Consider the following 16182-nt stretch of genomic DNA (forward strand, 5'->3'; position numbering starts at 1 on the left):
AGTCAGTCACGCAAAAAACAAGACTTTGTTAGAATGTCATAAATAATGTGAGAGATGCAACCATTTAAGGGAGAACTTTAAAGAGTCCAGTAGGGAAACAGGAGGAAATTTCTCTGTTTATGCCTCCTATTACTCCAAAAATTAGGAATAGCTTTTATTCACAATACATGAAGCTACATTTATGAAATAATCCAATTTACATATTTCCATATTTAATATGCATTCGGTCCACAAATCACCCTACTAGCCTTAATTTTTTCCATCAAATCCACAATTAGAGTCTCATAAATTCAAAAGCATCATCCTAGTGGACGAGGGATCTTAATTTTTTTCAAATTACACTAGTCCAGTTACCAGTTTAAAAAGTTTTCCACACTGTGAATGTAAAAGTTCTTGCTTCTAATCTTGGATAGTTGTTGGCAGTAACCATGATTACAGCCATCTGCAATAATGGCAGTGACAACAGCTGCAGCCAAAGCAAAGCAAGTCAGATACTTCAAATTATACCTGTCCTTCCTAAGACATCATCCTCCACATCTGGCATTTGCTGCACAAAACCAGGCAACTTAAAAGATTTGTCCACAATGTATCTGCTTCATATGACATACAGGAAGTCCAAACTTTAGCTGCTAACAGTTACACATTTCTGACTTCAGATTTGAAAACCTGAGAATTTTCACTTCCTCCATTCAAACATGCTTCTTCAGTACACACACTCCAGAGAATTAACAGTTAATTAAGAGTTTAAACAGAAAAACAACTCCCAGTGTCACTTTTAGCATGAGCAAACAGGACCACCTCTGTATTTTCACCTTGCTTTCTTTGGTAACTATTTTTCAATACAAAGAGCAAATATTACTTCTACCAATACATGTTAATACAAACAGCAACTATTACTCTTCCTGATACGTGTTATTCTTCAAAGGAAAACAGAAGTATTTTGCGTTCACACTACTATTATTTGGGTTTGGTTTCAAGCAAGCATCACACAAGTTCTAGCATGACTTCAGGTTTTAGGACATCCTGCTTTAGGAACCTGTTTGCACATTACAGCCTGTCCACTGTCTTTACAGCAACAAGCCTCTCATTGCACTGTCAGTCACCAAGAACAGCTTTTGTGTTCAGTTCCCCTTGCGTAACAAAACACAATGTAAAGTACTGGTTGTCAATAAGATTCTCAACACAAAGATGATAAAGTCTTCTAATATCTCCCTGCAGTTAGCAGAAGGCTAACTTTAGGGACAAATTGAGTGTTTCAAGAAAACACACAAGTTTATAATTTTCCCCAACAGATATTAAAAAAAAAAATAAAAAAAATAAAAAAAAAGTAACTCCTCAGGCCCAAGTCTACCAGAGGACTTGAGTGTTTACAAATTTTCTTATCCCAAACAACAGTTTCATATTCCACTGCCCAAGTTGTAGTGATACCATCTTTGCTAAAGCTTCAGTCTACATAACCTCATTTTGGGCCTTAGGTCATCCCTTTCTGAGGAGCTTCAGTCACAGTCAACAGGTTAAAAACAGATAAAAAAATACCTGAATGGCAAGTTACACGCTTTAAAAACTAGACTTCCCACTTTCTTTTTTTAATATTGGGCAACTACAGAATTAGCACAGCAATATCTTACTCATAAACTGGCTTTTCAGGAATATTGTTCTTAAGGTGTTCACAAAGTGATTAATAGACACCCACATTGTCTTAGAACACTAAAGTTTAGCTCATTTGAGTTTCCCAATTTCTAGGAATTTTTCTTGTCTCATTTGACAATTTCACTTGTTACTTTCTCGTTTTTAAACAGGGTTTTACTTTTTGCCATATACTCCATCTCAGGAATTAGAAAACAAGTATCTAAATGGCAATCTATACATATCAAGTACCCCTCAGAAGATGTTTCATGACTTTAGCTAACAGCAGTGGAATCTTGCAGCATATCCTGATATTGTGGTACGTTCACAGACTCACCCTAACTGTTTAAAACACAGGGAGATGAGAAGGAAAAATCAGCCCTTGATAGCAAAGACAGCTTGTTACACCTTCAGAATGAGAACCCAGCTTCAGCATTCCAGCTGCCCTAACAGAATTTGCAGATGAACCAGAACCAGTTCTGTGTAGACAAAGTAGAAGAACAATGGGTGCTGCTGAAACTGCAATATTTCATTCCAGTTTGTAAAGGCTGTGTGGCTATTTATTGGAAAAGTCACATTCTGAGTTCCAATAAACAGAACGAATGTTTTCCTTTCTTCCTTTTAAATGCAAAAATAATTCAGACTTCACATAAAACCACAATGCAACAAGCATAATGACCAGGTACATAGACTCAATACTCCTTAATTATCAAGGAGGAAGGATAGCTGGGCCAAGCAGTGGGAAGCCCAACATGACTGTCCTCCTTTTGTAGGTTCCAATTCCACTTCCTTGACACCTGACCGCACCCAGCAGAAAACACACATTTGCTGCTGCTTTGAAAGCACAGAACCACAGCAGGGTTTGAGCTGGGAGGGGCCTTAAACATCACTCATTTCCAAAGTCTCCACCATGCACATGCATGCCACCCACTAGATCGGGTTGCTCAGGGCCCCATGCAACCTGGCCTTGAACATTCCCAGCAGTGGGGCACCCACAACCTCTCTGGGCAGCCTGTGCCAGTGCCTCACCACCCACTGCGTAAAGACATTCTTCTTGATATCTACTCTAAACCTGCCTGCTTTCACTTCTGTCTGTGCAGCAGGAGTGTGTGTGTTAGATCATCTGTTGTTATTTCATCAAAGGCTGAACCCACACGTCTCTGGAGCACAGTATCACACAGTGCCTGCAAAAAAAGGGTAGAACTTCAGGGAAAATCCTTGAAGATTGCTTAAATCAGAAGATATTACATAATCTTCAGAGCAACTTCTCAATTACCTTAACATCTTTTCCAGTATACACCTGATTGTATACATACCTTACAGGGTCACAGCACCAGACATGGAAACACCTTACAGAGATCACGACTATGTCACACCTAACAATAACTGCTTGAAGATAAAAAAAATATATGCTTGGATAACAAATACTTGATCATTATAGTTGCCATCCATACATACATTTGATTATTCTGTTTTCTTTGATGCCATGGTTAATTTAACCAGAGAGAGTTAGCATGCATGTTCATAATGGACAGTAATTCCTCTTGGCCAAATTATTAACCCCCCTAAACAAAGGCACCCTTGCCCTCAAAATTCTGGATATTAAGACTGACGTTCAGGCACCTTTTAATATAGAAATTGGCACTGCAATTACTGTAATTGAAAAATCCTTTACTCTGCATCAATTCCATTGTTATTATGATCAATACCTGTTAAGAATCCATACGTGCATTCAAGTATTTCTAATTTGCACAGTAAGGTCACAGGCAAAACCCATTTAGAAGTATCCTTGATGAACAAAACTCTTTAAGAGCTGAGAAACTAACTACACTAACTACTTCTACTAAGAGTTAGAATTCTAACTGCAATTCTAGCTTGGTATATGTGAGCAGTAGAGCTGTAAGAAATATTAAAGCTTCTTTAACTATTTGACTCTTCAAAGTTGAGAAGTTGAACATTCAACTGGAAAACTACTATAAGTATTTAAAGCTGTTCATCTCCTTCCACATATACCTACTTTAACAGAAAACTGAAGCATCAATATCACTCAGCACTACAGAACTCAAATGCACTGCCAACCCACAGAAGACACACTGTAAGTGTATTTCAAAGTTAAAGAGCTATTCTGCACAGTATGTATCATGCATGGTGCAAAATGGTCACTAAGCCTATGTCTGACCAGCCCCATTGTCAGTAACATGCAGCATTACTAAACTGAAATGCACAGAAATATCCTGTTCAGGACGATACTGGAATTCAGCTACCAGTGCAAGAATGAGTCATGAAACATTCATTAAACCCCACGTGTCAGCAATAGTTACAGGACAGTGTAACACTACAGAGCAAATGAAAACACAGCCACTAAACAATACGTGACAGAGATGGCACAAGTCAAAAGCCACTGAAATAACTCTCCCTCCCCTGCCACCACATGTAAGTTAAGCTTAAACTTCTGGCACTCTTGTGTACTTGAAAGTGGGTATCCCATAGAGCTTAACAAAGAATCATCAAATCACAAAATCACCAAAATGGTTTGGGTGGGAAAGGACCTTAAAGATCATCTAGTTCCATCCCATCTGCCATGGGCAGGGACACCTTCCACTAGACCAGGCTGCTCAAAACCCCTTCCAATCTGGCCTTGAACACTTCCTGGTGTTATCCTGTGAGTGGTCCATCCATCAAATCCACGCCTCTCCAGTTTATCAACAAGGATGTTGTAACAAATGCTTTGCAAAGCCCAGACAGATGACATCAGCTGTTCTTCCCTCACCCACCAGTGCTGCAACCCCATCACTGAAAGCAACCAAATTTGTCAGGCCCTTTGATTTGCCATTAGTGACACCTTGTTGGCTGCCACCAATCACCACCTTATTTTCTGTGTGCCTCAGCACAATATCCAGGAGCATCTGTTCCATGATCCTGTAAGGCACAGAGGTGAAACTGAACAGTATGGAATTTCCTGGGTTCCTCCTTTTTTTCCCCCTCTTTTAACACTGGGAGTTATGTTTTCCCTTTTACAGGCATTGGTAACTTCACCAGTCTGCCACAACTTTCCTAATAGGACAGATGGTGACAAAATTGTGATATTTAGGTAGTCAGGATTTGAATCCAGAAGCTTGGATTTGAAACAAATGGTTTATAATCAAGTTTTATAGAGCACAATTACAGTGATTAAACTAAACTGCTCATGTGTTATGTTATTTTATGGCAATTTCTTTGGGCAGCTTGGCTGCTCCTCTAAACTCTTACCTCTACTTCTATTCATATGTCTAGAAAGAGCTACCAACAACCCCTTGCATACCTAATTAAAGAATGCCTACAGACACATCCATCTTCAAAGAACAGCAACAAAGACATCAAAGACTAACTCAGCACTCAAGTGAAATTTGAGTATGAGTGACAAGAAGACCTTATTCAAACGCCTTAACCACAAGGTCTGACACTTGTTTCTTTCTGTGCCTTCACCCCATACTCATTGATCTGGCAATTTTTGCTGTTTGTGAGCCTGGTCTTTGCAGAAGAGGTGATACAAGTGCTCCTTTACAAGTTGCTCACAGCACCCTCAATCCTGACAAATGGCAATTTGAATCTCGTCCAGCTAAGGAGAGAAATCAGGGTGGCTTTCACTTCCTGCAGAGGTGAGACTTTACCAAACCAGCAAAACTCCCAAAGAGCCATATACATTCTGCTTTAAAAGCAGTACATAGGAAGGGCAGAAGTCTTCAGCACCGGTTCTCAGATGAGTCATGGAATAAACATCTCCCCAAGGCAATGCTCCTGCCAATCAGCTGATCCACAGCAACTGCAGCACACAGGGGCATTCACAGATTCTCAGCCTGCTACAGATTCCACTGAGTGCTCAGGACTCGCTTCTGCAGCCAAGGATGAAGGCAGCAGGTGCCAGGTCATGGAAGATGAGGCGAGGGGGCAAGAAAGGACAAAGCAGTATTCTGGTGTGAGGTTAGGCAGTAGGAAATCTAGAGTGGCACAAGATTGGGGCCTTACTTTTAAGTAATAAATGGCAATTTTTCATGGCAATGAAATACAGCAATAATTTCCTCATAAGCATTTACTGATTTATATAAAGATGGGAAACCACTGGTACAGTTTCTGATCCTGAGAACTCTTTTCAATACACTCTACTGTTCAGTTTGGCACCACTGCCTGTTTAAAATGAGGACATTTGAAGTGTTAAAGACATAGCTTCAGAAGGTGACCCTTAGCTATAGATTACAAATTGGACAGAGAATCTTTTCCAATCCCAATTGAAATATCCATTCCCAGCATCTCAGGTGTTCTCCCATTCTATAACAGCAGCAATATATTAAACACATACATCTCCCCACCTCAGGCTTGATGGTTCAAAATACATTCTAAAAAATGTAATCCCAGTTACTCAATTTTATACTCCATATCAGATACCTAAAAGCCAGGCATTAGGGGCACCTAAATTACATACTGGAACCAAATCCCACAGTATAAGTAAGCTCCCATTACACAGAGAGAAAAAAAAAAAAAAAGCTTGCAAGTTCTTTTCAATCAAGTTCACAACCACAACTAGAGACAAATCACATGCTTGGTTTCAACAAAAACATTAGCAGGAGGCAGATGCTGACTGGACTGATAGTTTCCATTCATTTATTTAACAGTCATACAACATTAGTCATTTGGTTCTTATCCTCCCCCCAATGGCATTGTTTTAAGGCTCATCAGCAATTCTACTTCTGTATCACTAGCCATATTTTGTAACTGAAGTCTGTAATTCCACATAAACTTTTTTGGGTTTGGTTTCATGGACGGGGGCGGAGAGTATGTTGTTTTTAAGGTTGGTTTGGGGGGTTTTTGCAGGGAGGGGGATTGTGGTTTAGGTTTTTTGGGGCTTTTTTTGGTGGTGGTAGCTTTTGGTTGTTTTTTTTAAGCACTAATTGATTCCAAGGTCCACCTGGTTCATTAATAATCACACAAAAACAATTGACCTTGGCAACACTGTTTTAAACCCAAGAAGAGCAAACAGCACAACCTAAAAGTTTTCCTAATAACAGACTACTAAAATTTAAAATTTTCAGGATCTGCAAAGCTTTTATTCAACAGTTCTACAACCACAGGGTTTACCTCACTCCTCACCTACCCCCAGCCAAATCACATTTGGGAAAGCAGCCAGTACAATTCTCACCCAAACCTACAGTTTGATAAAGGAGCCACTTTGTGAGGGGTTTATCAACCAATCACTCAGCATCCTGGACTCCATAATCACACATTTCCCAGTTCACTGAGAGATGCTACTGGCTCTCGCTGGTCTTTTATTACAGAAATTGCCCTGCTGCTGCAGTTCCCATCTTACCTGCTGCTTCCTGGTGCCTCCTGTCTTTCAGCATTCCCAAGGAGAGAATAAATAAGCTATAGGTCATCCCATGCATTCTTACTGTTTTACAGGGCTAGTCCAGGACAAACCTAGAAATCTGGAGTATCTAAGTGGGGTAAATAGAATATACCCCATTTAGTGAATTTTTCTCTGCAATTTCTGTCCACACCCCAGAGTACAACTGTTGATGGCAGAAGGGGAAATGCTGACACACACATAACACACTTTCATAGAACAGATGAGTCCTACACAGTTATTCTGGTTTTGATTTCCAATTGCAAAAGAAAGATAACCCAGAAGCTCTTCAAGCCTTGATTTCTTCAGTTGCCTCAAAATGGAGGTGTTTTCCTGAACCATTCCATTCCAGCTTTTCAGTCTCACAAAAAAATAATCTGAATTTTCTGTACTGATGCATATGGAATTTTTTTCCTAGATATATGTAGAATACAAAAGCAATAAAATTATTCATATGCAGGCTGCAGTAAAGAGACTTGCAGCTCAAACTCAAGGAACTTTTACCAGAGGCAACAGAGCACATCCTATTCCCACTAGCAATTCTCATTTAAATATCTTCTCAAGGCAGCTATTAACAAGAAAATCATGCCTGGGACATAGCTGCTCCCAGCTCTCCAGTTACTACTAGGGAAATCCAGTGCAACAGAAGGCAATAGATTTTTCCTCCCCACAAATTAGTTTCTATTTGGAAACTACTTATGCCTATTTGTGAAGCTCTGGAATATAAAGCACTGTGGCAACACAAGTTCTTCACAAATTATTCCAGGCTCCCAGTGTCGGCACAAAGCCTCCAGTGGCTCCGGAAAAAGTACAATTGCAACTCCTGCAGTATCACCATTTGGTGAGTTTCATTACAGCAGTTGTGCAAGGATGCATCTCGATTGCTATCTGCCCTAAGCACAGAGCGCTGCAGGCTGGAAATTGCTGTCTCCACTGGCCACGAAGAGCATTCACAAAGCAGGTGGCAATAGTATCCTGTTTTACCATATTCATGGAGCCACAGACTCCTGGCAAACAGCCAAAGCTCAGACAAAGCCTGAGGGTTTCCCAGAGTCAAATAAAAATGGTCAGACTAGCTTTCGAATGGGCAGTAATGTGCTCTAGTCCGATACCAAGTCCACCAGAAAAATACGGCATTAGTTAAAGCAGAAACGTAATCTAAATTAGGACATTAGTAATTAGGTCAAGCTAATACCAAAAACCATTATGCAAAACGTTGTGAAGAGGCCAGCAAGGCCTCCAGGGGCTGGGGAAGACACTTGAACAGCAGAAAGTTAGCTAACTGTAACTAGTGATTATGAACAAAAATTTTCTGCCAGATTGACCCATTTAAAATAAATAGAAGTTCTTTAAAAAGATACCCATAAATTTAATGCATGAAGACTGAATTTGACAGAATAGATTTTTAAAGAAGACAGAAAAAGACAGAAACACCGAAGGTAGCAAGAAGCTATTCCACATTCCAGCGACTAAACTGCAGAGCTTATTTCATCTGTGCAATGGATTAAAGCTTCTTCCTTAAGGCTCATAAAGAACTTGATGACTGCATAAAGACAGAAGCTATCAGTGCTTTAAGCTGCCAACTTATCTAGCAAAAAATAAAAGGTCAGAGCACTGAGCACCACATCAAGCGACAGACTGCTCAGAATGAGCACAGGTTCACCAGGAGGTGGTAAAGCAAATATACAGATACTGAATGAAACCACAGACAAAGCTCATTTTTATCTTTCATCAGACTTCAGTCTATAACATATGCCAAAAAAAAATCAGACTTGATGATTTTCAGAAGACTGGTACCTCTTATCAAACTTCAGCATCTGAATGTACTCCTGACCAGCCACTGAGTACTGAACACTGTACCAAACCAACACTACTTCCCAAAAGAATTCAGCAAGCATTTCATCTTTGATTATGCTCAACCTCCAATGTTCAGCCAATACAGCAACTTCAAAAGCCTTCTCTTCACTTACACTCATCTCCAAAAAGATTATTGGAGGAGTGAACCAAAGCATGCTGATTCAACATGCATTTATAATTATCCATTTTTTGTATCACTCTGCCACGTTCAGCCTTTGTGGCAACCTTGACATGCCATCCACCTGCTTCCCTGATGCTTTTGACTAATTTCATTCTATTCCCTAATCCACAGATGCTTTTCCTGAGCCAGTCCATATGGCCCCTAGGTTTCTGCGCTCTCTGCACTGCTGGGTCAGGCCCATGGTCCATCCAGCTCAGGACTGACTGGCAGAAGCAGCACAAAACACTGTCCAGAAACAGCAAAGCAACTGCAATAGAAACCTGACTCCCTCTCCTCTGTTACCAGACACCACCTAGAAAAATCTGTCATTCAGCTGATGTGTTCCCCTCTAAAGGCAGCTTCTAAGCCATGCTATGGACACATTTCGACCAGGCTTCCTTGTAGAACAAACTGCTAATTAAAAAATTATCTAACAGATATTGCACAATTAAGACACGATACATGTAATATACACGATACACACTTCAGCTTTGCTTTTTTGGCTTTATTTTATGTTTGTACAGAGTCTATTAATGTCAGTACAGGATGCCAACACTGCTGGAAAACAAAGAGCATATCCCCAGGCCTTCACAGACACCTGAAATCTCAGATTGGACACGAGGAGCTATAAAAGTCTGTCAACTTAGCGGAAGAGTAAGCAAAACTGAAAACTTTCCCATGCAGTCTTTAAAAATTTGTCCTCAATATTTTGTTGTCCTACACTGTGTTTTAAGTTGCAGTTACAGAAGTGAGTTGACACTAGAACCGAAGTACAAACCAGCTCCTCTTCAGAGCCTAGGCAATTTTCTTCTAAATTCTTGCATGCCTAATTAAAGACTGCCATTACCGCCTCTCTACATACCATACCTTTCTCAGCCAACCACAAAATTTCCCTTAACTCCTGCATATATTACATAGGGTGATGTATCCACTAACTACAAAGTAATGTCCAAGTTGCATCGACACCTGAAAAAACCCCAATACGCATCACTTCAATAAGTAAAAACCATGCATGACCTCTAAGACAGCTGATTGTTAATTTACTATGACATCTTATTTTCATAAACCCTTCAAGTCTGACCCAGCTAAAGCCACAAACTTACCTTATCATCTGTACTGTAAGTGGACAGAAGTGACTGAACTAGGATCACTGTAGCCAGAGGTGTATTTACTGGGAAACTACTAAGAAGGACTGCATCTATTAAGAAATACACAATATTCAGTGATATTCTAGGAGCTACTTGGTTACTCTCACTTGTCATCAGCATTGATAAGTTTATGTAGAAAATAAAGTCTCTAAAAACATGTAGTAATGTAATAAAAGGAATGCATTGTTACAAAGACATTTGCTGTGGATTTTTCTACTGCAATACATTTAATTCTATCAGCATTAGCTTTGGGGGTTTCTATAACATGATACGTGCAAAGTAAGTCAGTGACAAGAGATAAGAAAAGGGGAATTCAGACTTCATAAAAACCATTACAAGTTACAGTGTTCTAGCTGCATTAGTGTGCCAAAACCATCCAAATTAGATTATCTAATGTATCAGCAGGAAAATATCTGTAAGAATTTTTTTAAGTTAGGTTGATTTTTTATATGTGGTTTTAGTAAAGTCTAGCAGAAGTGAAAGGGCTGGCAAATTAAATTTACAAAGCAATTTTAGCCTCTGCTTCTCAGATCTCATTATTTTTCCTCCAAAGGTGATGAAAACCTGTGTTTCTTTCTCATTTGCACTTTGTCACTCTTGGTGAGGAAAAAAAAAAAAAGTCTTTGCAACACAGACTGAGGGGAAAAAATTGAGCCAAACCAAGTATCAATCTATACCATATTCAATGAAACAATTAGAAGCACTAAAGCTTTTGAAAGCAAAACTGGTTTAGAGTTATTTTAAGTTAGTAACAGATTCCACTGTAAGTAACTTATTTTTCAATTCTATCATCTTCTCCAACCAGAAGAGTTTTTCATTTTAATAAACTAAGGGGGGGCAAATATGAGGTAATGAACAATAATTCACCTGATTTGTATGCAAAGGAAATTCAAGGAGTTATTTCTGCCCAAAGTCAATTAAAACTAAAATTCACAACACATGAGGAATACATATCCATAGTTTAGCTTAGTCTGTCAAAAAATAAGAATTAACAGAACAGATTAATACTAGTACAAGAACTTGCTTTCAAAGTTTTCTACAGAATAATCAGTGTCTTGAAAGTCTCTATTTCCCTCTTCACTTTTAAGAGGTGCTGAAATACACAAAGATACATTCAACTTGGGCTGGCAAACTGTGTTCTTGAGAAAACTGACCAAAACAAAGCAGATCAACTTGTGTATTTCTAGGAGTAGAATTTCCAAAGACAACAAAACAAGACTAGTAGAGTTTTGATGCTAGAAGTGAGCTCACTAAGCACTTTGTTACACTGCTGGACAAAGAAAATGTCAGAGGTGGGTCTCCAAGATCTAACACTGCTGAAGTGAACAACTTATTTACCTGAGTAATCAGAACTACAGAGGCTTAAATTTCTTTAGTAAGCAGCAGATCAATTTAGACCTGTAATAGCAGATCTGTGCACTTGAGATTTTTGACCTCCTAAGTCTTTCACATACAGAATGTGACCATCTCTTAAATACTTAAAGATGAGAAACATCAAGATAGCACTTTGGTCTTCTCCTGATAACCTCCATATGCTACAGCAAGTTGGAAGGACATAACTAAGAGCAATATGTTTTCTCATGAAAGTAAAATCAGGGCACTTACCATCCCTGTTTAAAAAATAAACTCTTTGCCCAAAATCTTGAAGGTGGTTATGCCATAAAGAATAAATATGCTAAGCCACCTTTCCACCCAGATTTTCCCAGCCCTCCTTGCACTCTGATCTAAAGATGCCTCAACTTAGTGACCAAACAAACCCCAGATAGTGCAGGTGTCCTCTTTCCAAATAATAAGAAGCAGGCTAGCAGATCTCTGCTCCCAGCCCTGGTGACTGCAGCTGTGAGTCACCACACAGAATGAAACCAAACAGGAAGGGATACTCGGGGCTTAACCCCATCAGGCAACAGCAGATCAGGGTGTGATTGTCACACCCCCAGTTCAACCTGCACACACCAAAGCCATTGGGAAACAAACTACCAGAAAAGCCAGAGCTAAGAGTCACCTTTTCAGATAAAAGTTACAGATCTTCTGTATGCCACACAGAGAAAAACAAGTACATCACTGCTAACCAGTACTTGACACACCTTAAATTCAGGTCAGCATGATTTCAGAGGTATTAATTGACAAAATGGTCACAGGTAACAAACAGAGACAGAACTGTGATAGATGAATAAGAATTGCTTAGAAGGGAGACTTCATATCCCTCATATCCCAAAAAGCTACATTAAAAAGTCTGCTTCACAGCTTTTATTAAAAAAAAAAAAAAAAGGAATCTAGAAAATAATGGCTTTCTGTAACAAAAACTACAAGTTTGTTGGCTGGTTTGATTTTTTCATGCATTTCAGTTTTAATAAAACCACTTAACCTTGAGACATCTTCTTCCAAAATATCTGATTTGCCAGCTAGCTGATGTTTTCCTCAAACTCAGAGACATCCAGCGGCCAACAGTTTTTGCTACTGCTCCAAAATTTGGATTTTGTTCTAACATATCCAGGCAAAGAGTCCTTACTACCAAACTGTTGGTTGTGTCACGACACCCATCAGCTGATAAAATAACATGGGGAAAAAGCATGACCTTTAGCCTCCCACATGTGTGCTGAAATGGTTGAGGAATCTTCTCAGAGAGGTCAGGGATGCTGTTTCACTTGCAGAAAATGTGAGAACACAGTTTCAAAGATTTCCAATGCCAGAAACTCTCCCCTGTCTATCTGGGAAATGAAGATACAGGAAAATGCAGTCCACAGTTCAAATTCTCCAGACCTCTTAAATCTAAAATCAAGGGTACTCTTAAATCACTCTGAAGTTTTTGCTCTTCTCTTGTCCCAAATGGAGCAGAACAGGAATCAAGGAGCTTTTACATTTTTAATTATTCTGCTGAACCTCTTTACACTGCTGCCATAAAATACATGTCCAGCACATCACTCAAAAGACCACACTAGAAACAAAGTAAAATTTAACATGCTCAGGAACAATTTCCCCACACACAACTGTCCTAAATTCTAAATTATTCACCAGAATTTCCTTTTAAATGTCATGTCCATGCACGCGAGCACTGGGTTTAGCACAGGACATTGTCAAGCGGACACCAAGTAACTTAAATCACTTCCTCATACTTAAAGCATCCATGAAACCACTGATCTGCGCTTTATTTTTGTCACTACTGCCATTCTCCTGTATTGAGACTTTCATCCAAACAATCTAGGACACTACACTGTTAACACAAAAATATTCCAAAATAAATATTTATCATAACCCAAGATAACACCAAGAAACATGAAACAGACACTGCCCACAAATAATTAGTGATCATTAAAAGTTGCATGTAGCAAAGAATACTAATAACAAAATAACTGAAATGCAAACAGCATAAAAAAACAGTATGACTTCTGCCTTAACTTTCCTTGTTACTGAGCCTTATATTATTAAATGCTCTTACTTCCTGGTTTGTCAGAAACCACATTGTTTTAGAGCCAGAGCTGCTCACTCAAAGGAAGAAGGAGGGACAATAATTGTTTTTAGAGATGTTTTAAGGCCTCTGGTAATAACAGAATATCTTTGTAAACTTGAGAGTTTTTCTCCTAATGTTTGACATCCTGCATCAAGGAAACATTATTAACTAGTCCAATCACTTTAAGTTACACAATTTAAAGCAACTGGCCCAAAAAGTTCAATGGTATATATTAGATTTCAACAAGGAAAAGTTGCATGCTCAATGTTTGCTGAGATCTGTTATGAAACATATAAATATAGCCCCAAAGCATTAAAAAAATAGCAGCCGAGTCCCTAATTCATTAATTTAAAATAAAGGACACTGAAACAATATTCTACTCTTTCCAAAAAGCAGACTATTTAAAATATCTTTGAATGAACTGTTTCCTGACACCCTCACCCCTGCACACAGAACATAAAAGTTCTACATATTTCCAAAGCCAACGGGAAGCAAGAAGGAATCCAAACATCTTTGAAAAACCGCTTCGATTTAAAACTGTACGTGTGCTCTGATGACAGTTTAAATTACTAAATTAACATTTAACTTTCTTGTTAAGTACACCTGCTAAATGTTTAAACATAACAATATGCTTCTCAGTTCTAAATAAAGCAGCAATTTCTCTGAGGAAAACAAAGGAGGAGGACGCTTCCAGTTGTTTCAAGTATAAGAGTGTATACAAAGAAGCTCATATGCTTTTTTCCCAGCTTCTGTGATAAGTAAAAAAAAAACATGGTTGAAATCCAGCATGGTGAAAGTGTAAATACATAAAAAATTATTGGAAGAAAAATAGCATCAAAAAACCTGCAGATTCTTCTGCACACCTATGCTGTTCTTTCCCCTCATCCAGGCAATCGACTTACCAGGTTAAACACAGTGTCAACTATGTCTCTGTTGGACACTTCACCAACTTCCACCAGTCCTGTCAGCACAGCGAATTTCATCTTGATGCCTCGGATGGGGACTCCTGGATTCAAAGGCTGCAGCACACTTCCCCCTTCAGCAGCATTTCCTTCTTTTCCCGCTCCTCCTCCATCATCACCTGTTGGCTGAACAACTTGTCTGCCTTCACTCGCCATGGCCACTTCACCGCAGGCTACGGCTTCCAGCGCCAGCTCCACACGCTCGCCACTCCGGGAAGACCTGGTCAGCCGGGAAGGTGAGCGGCGGCCCTCTGCTTCCTTCCCTTGGGCTCCGGCCCCCGAGGAAAGCGGCGTCCGGCGGGGGAGGGTGTCAGGCGGGAGGGGAGGACGCGCCCTCGGAATCGCGGCTCTCCCCTCGGCAGGAGGCGTCTGTCACAGCGCTGCCCTCGGGCAGGTATTCGCAGCCCTGAAGGACAACCCGAGGTGTGTTTCAGCCCGCGCTCCGTCAGGCGTTGCCCACAGCCCGCACGCCCCGGCCCCTGCCCCGCGCCCGGCGGGAGCCGCCCCGGGAGCGCTCACGCCTCTCCCCGCGGAAATGCTCCCGGATCCGCCGCGTTCCGAGCCCCCACCTCAAGGGTTTAATCTGCTTTTTTTGTTTTGTTTTGTTTTCTTTTTTTCCTTTGTCTTTTTTTTTCTTTTTTTAACCTAGAAGGAACACGCTCCTCCTTCCCGCCCGGCTGCTGCCCGCGGCAGCCCCGGCTCCGCTGGGGCAGGGCCGGGGCAGGTGCAGCGCCCCGCCAAGTTCGTACTCACCGCGGGCTGCGGAGGGGGCGCGGGCTGCCCGACGCGCGGCTCCGGAGCCGAGAGGCGGCTGCGCTGCCCGGCTGCGCTGCGCTGCGCTGCGCCGCCCGCCGCTCCCCCCGCCCAAAGGCGCCCCAAGTTCCAGCCGCTGCCGCCGCCTCACAGCGCGGTGCCGGTGAGCCCCATCTCCTTCCTGCCGCTCGCTGCCGCCATGACAGCGCGGAGCCCCCGGAGCGCCTGCGCGGGCCGGGCGCGGGCGGGGCCGCGGCGCAGGGCGGGAGCCGCGCGCTGCGCACGCCCAGGTGAGCGCAGGTGAGCGCAGGTGAGCGGGAGCCGCGCCCTCGCCCTCATCCCCCTCATCCCCCGGGACCCTGCTTACCTGTGGGCACGCAGCGCCTGCGTGGGCCCGGCCGGCCTCGAGGCTGTGCGCAATGACTTGTCCCATACTATCGCAGTGTTCACAGAATTGGTAGGGAAGCGGCCTCTGGAGATCATCTGATCCATTCCCCCTGCCAAGGCAAGGTCATCTGGAGCAGGTGGCACGTCCAGGTGGGTCTGGAATGTCTCCAGAGAGTGGGAGTCATTCCTGGGCAGCCTGTTCCAGTGCTCTGCCACTCTCAGTATAAAGTTCTTCCTCATGCTGAGGTGGAACTTCTTGTGTTTTAACTTATGGCCATTATTCCTGTTCCTGTCGCTGGGCACCTCTGAAAAATGTCTAGCACTATCCTCTGGGCACCCACCTTTGTGATATTTATGTGCATTAATGAGATCCCCTTCAGTCTTCTCCAGACTGAACAGGCCCAGCTCCCACAGTCTCTCGATAAGAGAGATGCTCCAGACCCCTCATAATCTTTGTGCCCCTT

General features: G+C 41.5%; 1 protein-coding gene across 6 annotated transcripts in view; it reads right to left on the minus strand.

Annotated features, from left to right (window-relative positions):
* LRBA (LPS responsive beige-like anchor protein) overlaps positions 1 to 15748 on the minus strand; it is a 369063-nt gene extending 353315 nt beyond the window's left edge. For 5 of the 6 annotated variants that reach the window (XM_014254789.2, XM_014254786.2, XM_088057133.1 and 2 more), the window contains exons 1-2: positions 15332 to 15418; positions 14519 to 14984 (exon numbers count right to left, since the gene is read on the minus strand). In XM_014254789.2, coding sequence (XP_014110264.2) covers positions 14519 to 14734 — 216 coding nt within the window. In that variant the 5' untranslated portion in view covers positions 14735 to 14984; positions 15332 to 15418. Of the gene's footprint in view, positions 1 to 14518; positions 14985 to 15331; positions 15419 to 15698 lie in introns of those variants that run through there. The other variant, XM_088057132.1, reaches the window with a different exon arrangement.
* Positions 15749 to 16182: the final 434 nt, after the last annotated feature.

This window comes from Pseudopodoces humilis, chromosome 6 (assembly GCF_049639895.1).
Source record: "Pseudopodoces humilis isolate 2021_Gansu_Grassland_sample_001 chromosome 6, ASM4963989v1, whole genome shotgun sequence".
Taxonomy (NCBI): Eukaryota; Metazoa; Chordata; class Aves; order Passeriformes; family Paridae; genus Pseudopodoces; species Pseudopodoces humilis.